Genomic DNA, 3,397 nt, shown 5'->3' on the forward strand with positions numbered 1-3,397 from the left:
TTCTTGTTTGGTTTTGCAAATGTAGGACCGCATTGCCGATGCGAGATACAGAGACATGGCGGCAACAAGGGCAAGAGCTTCACCATGCGTCATTGCTTTGATGTTCTTCAACACCTCCCCAAGTGGCAATTGAGGGATGAAGAAGTAGCACCGAAGAAAGCTGCAATGGTTGGACACCGAGGACGAGAAGGAGGGCCGGAACGCTAACAAGTCGAAGGGGAACAAGAAGGCCAAGGAGAGGCTCAAGCTCGAGGGGGAGGCTGCGTTGTTGAGGGACAAGTTTGATCAAATGATGAAGTCCAAGGAGGTGATAGCGTCCAAGACTTTGGAGACCAAGCTTGTCATCACCGAGAGGAAGAAGGAGGTGAGCCTTGCCAAGCTTGAAGCCAACCGAGAGGAAGCAAGAAACAAGGCCAAGTTGGAGGAGATGAGGATCAATGTGAAGAAAGCCAAAGCAATGAAACAACTATTGGCCGAAGAGAGGGAGATCATGATGATGAACACCAAGAACATGAATGAGCAACAACTAGAGTGATGGAAGGAGACCTCGGCGGAGATCACAGCAAGACGAAGACTAGCTCATGAAGAGCCAACTGGTGGTGGCTCAGTGACTCTGGAGGTGGTGGCGATGATGGTCACGACGGGCCAACCTCGGTTTGATGCCGGCGGTGAGAGAAGATGGTGAACTATGAACTATTTATTTTGATTGTATCATTTGATGTCTGCACTATGAACTATGCATAAATTATTTGCATTTGATTGTGTCGTTCGTTTGATCATATGCAAAGTTTTTGACAAACCCTGTTTTTACGGGTTCGGAACCCGCTTCTGTTTTACAGTTTTGGTTTACGGGCTCTATTCTGCGCTAACCATTTTACGACCCGAATACACATGTAATTCACGTTTTTACGGGATGCTCATAGGGTTTGGTTGGCTCTGGAGTCGCTCACTAGGAGCCACCCGAGGGCTCTTTTTCAGCGCCGATTCTCGTACATCAGTTACTCACAAGTTTTAAAACAAAAGGCCTCATAGCCCGGCTTTATAAATAAATGGAGTGAAATCCATTGCATCAATTACTCACAAGTCAACACGGTTACTGCATGTAGTCCATCAAGGACCAATCAACCCTCACCTGGAACTTCCCATCACCACACCAAGTTTCCCCTTGATCTGCACCAGTGCGGGATGGAGTGAAATCAATGGTTTGTTCTCCCAGAACACCACCAGCCTTATTATCAATGTGAAACACCAACTTTCTGCTTAATAGACAGAGAGTCATGACACGACGACGGAGTGTGATAGCTCCACTTTCATCACATGTCACCACACCATCCGCCTCGCTATCATGAATCACAATCCTGTGTTCGATGCCTGAGATGCCAACAGTAATGGTTCCATAGTAATGCCCCTCAAGAAGCTGGATTTGAAAGGTGCCCTCGACTGAGTTTAGAACAGTTGCAAATCTCACCTCCACACTGCTGAGCCAGCTATCAAGGGTGTCACTTGCAACCACCAAATCGTTCTCCCTAGACAGTACTCGCCCATCAATGCTGATTAGACCCTTGCTAAATTGCCTGTCTGGATGCACGCCATCTTCCTTGATCTTAAGATCTATTTCTAGATAGATAAAATCAACCAACACTAAACCTCGTCCTGGGCCATTTAACACCAACATTTCATCCTATCAAAGAATTGCACCATAGGTTTGAGTATATTCTGAGAGGATGACAATTAAAATGTGCCCAATAAGAACTACAAAAGAATCACAAACTAAAAAGCAATATACACGGATGACTATCTCGATAAGAAAACCAACAATACTAAGATGACTCTAGTTATATGATATTAACAGTTGATAACACTGAAGCAAGAATGTACCTGTAGCTTGATGGGCTGGCAATCATCTCTATGGCGGTGTAAGAGATAAATGCACTTGTAGTCGATGCTATCTCTGGCAATGACACTGCCATAGACATTTACTGGGAAGCCTACATCTGATGAGACTATGCTGACAGAGAGAATGTTTGCAGAGTCTTCTAGCCGAAACTCATCTTCGTGCCTACTATCGGTGTATCGCATTGCCGGGATGGGCGCTGTGATGGAAAAGAAAAGCATCATCTACCCAATATGGGAAAGGAAAAAAACAACGGCAAGCAAATTATTTCAGTTCCAGTTTGTGTTTTACATAGCTATCACACTGCGTTAACCGGTCTATTATTCTTATATCATTTACGAGTTATTTTCAATTTTTTAAAAGAAGCACCACTGCATGCTTTTTTAAGAGATACATGAAGCCAGTTCAAATTTGACAAGTCTACCAGATAAGTGGATTCATGCCCGTATTTTGGCGCCAATAATCCAACACAATTCAAACATCATACAGTAAGGTAAATTCAGTTCTCATGCATATTGCAGTACAGAAATCAACTCAAATAAATGAAATCGAAATTTGGTCTAAATAAAATATAAATACAGATTCACATTTTAGTGTCATCCTACGGTAATGTAAATCTAGGTTTCATTCACATTGTGTTACAAATATCACTCTACAGATGTAGCCAAAACAGAACAGCTATGGATGAAGACAGAGCCTGTTTGGACTTCTCATTAACGCCGACGATGTTCATATACTGATACTAGCAGCCGAAACAAAACAAACAGTTATGGATGAAGATACTTACACTTTTCGTTGATGTCGAAGACGGAGAAATCTCTGAGGAAAAAGCGAGTGAAGACTTTGTGCCCCACCTTGGGATCATACTCTATGATTGAATCCCTGACTTCTTTGTGCGCCTTGGCTCTCCGCTCATTCTCTGCTTCCTTTTGCTCCTTGTCCTCTTTATTTCGGCGTTGCCTCTCCATCTCCTCCTTGGCCCTGCCCACCCATGTAGCCTCGTGGTAACCAAAGGGTTTGAAGCCCTCCACCTCAAACTTGTCCTCCAACTTCTCTACAGACGACTTGCCGTAAAAATGAGGCTCAAGATCCTCCACATCAAACTCGTAATCCAACTCCTCTACAGACTCGTAATCCAACTCCTCTACAGACGCCATGATGAATCGTCGCCGCAGAGGCCCAGAAATCGCTGCTGATGGTAGCACTAGCAACAAGCAGCATCAAGTGCATCAAGCAAAATTATGGCGGTATCACATCACAATAGTATATCGTAGCAGTGGCAGAAAGCAGAATCACAGCACTGACGCTCACCTGACGGGGGGAACGGACGGCCGTCGGTCGTACGGGAGAGAGATCGGGGAAGCACCGCTCGGGAACAAGCTTGAACGGGAGGGAGGTCCGGGACCGGCGGTCGGCAACGATCTGGGACGGTAACGAGCTCGTGTAGGCGTTGGTGGATAGGGGCGGGGGAGGAGCTCGTCGCCAATGAGGCGGCGGAGGAAC

The 3,397-nt window shown here is 45.5% G+C and overlaps 1 protein-coding gene across 1 annotated transcript; it reads right to left on the bottom strand.

Moving 5' to 3' along the window:
• Positions 1–1,009: 1,009 nt before the first annotated feature.
• LOC124654966 lies at positions 1,010–3,243 on the bottom strand. Its single transcript, XM_047193940.1, has 4 exons — positions 3,206–3,243; positions 2,682–3,098; positions 1,879–2,093; positions 1,010–1,681 (listed from the first exon to the last, which is right to left on the bottom strand). The coding sequence occupies exons 2-4, from the start codon at positions 3,049–3,051 to the stop codon at positions 1,094–1,096; spliced, it is 1,173 nt and encodes a 390-aa protein (XP_047049896.1). The 5' UTR covers positions 3,052–3,098; positions 3,206–3,243; the 3' UTR covers positions 1,010–1,093.
• Positions 3,244–3,397: the final 154 nt, after the last annotated feature.

Source organism: Lolium rigidum, chromosome 5 (assembly GCF_022539505.1).
Source record: "Lolium rigidum isolate FL_2022 chromosome 5, APGP_CSIRO_Lrig_0.1, whole genome shotgun sequence".
In the NCBI taxonomy this organism is placed as follows: Eukaryota; Viridiplantae; Streptophyta; class Magnoliopsida; order Poales; family Poaceae; genus Lolium; species Lolium rigidum.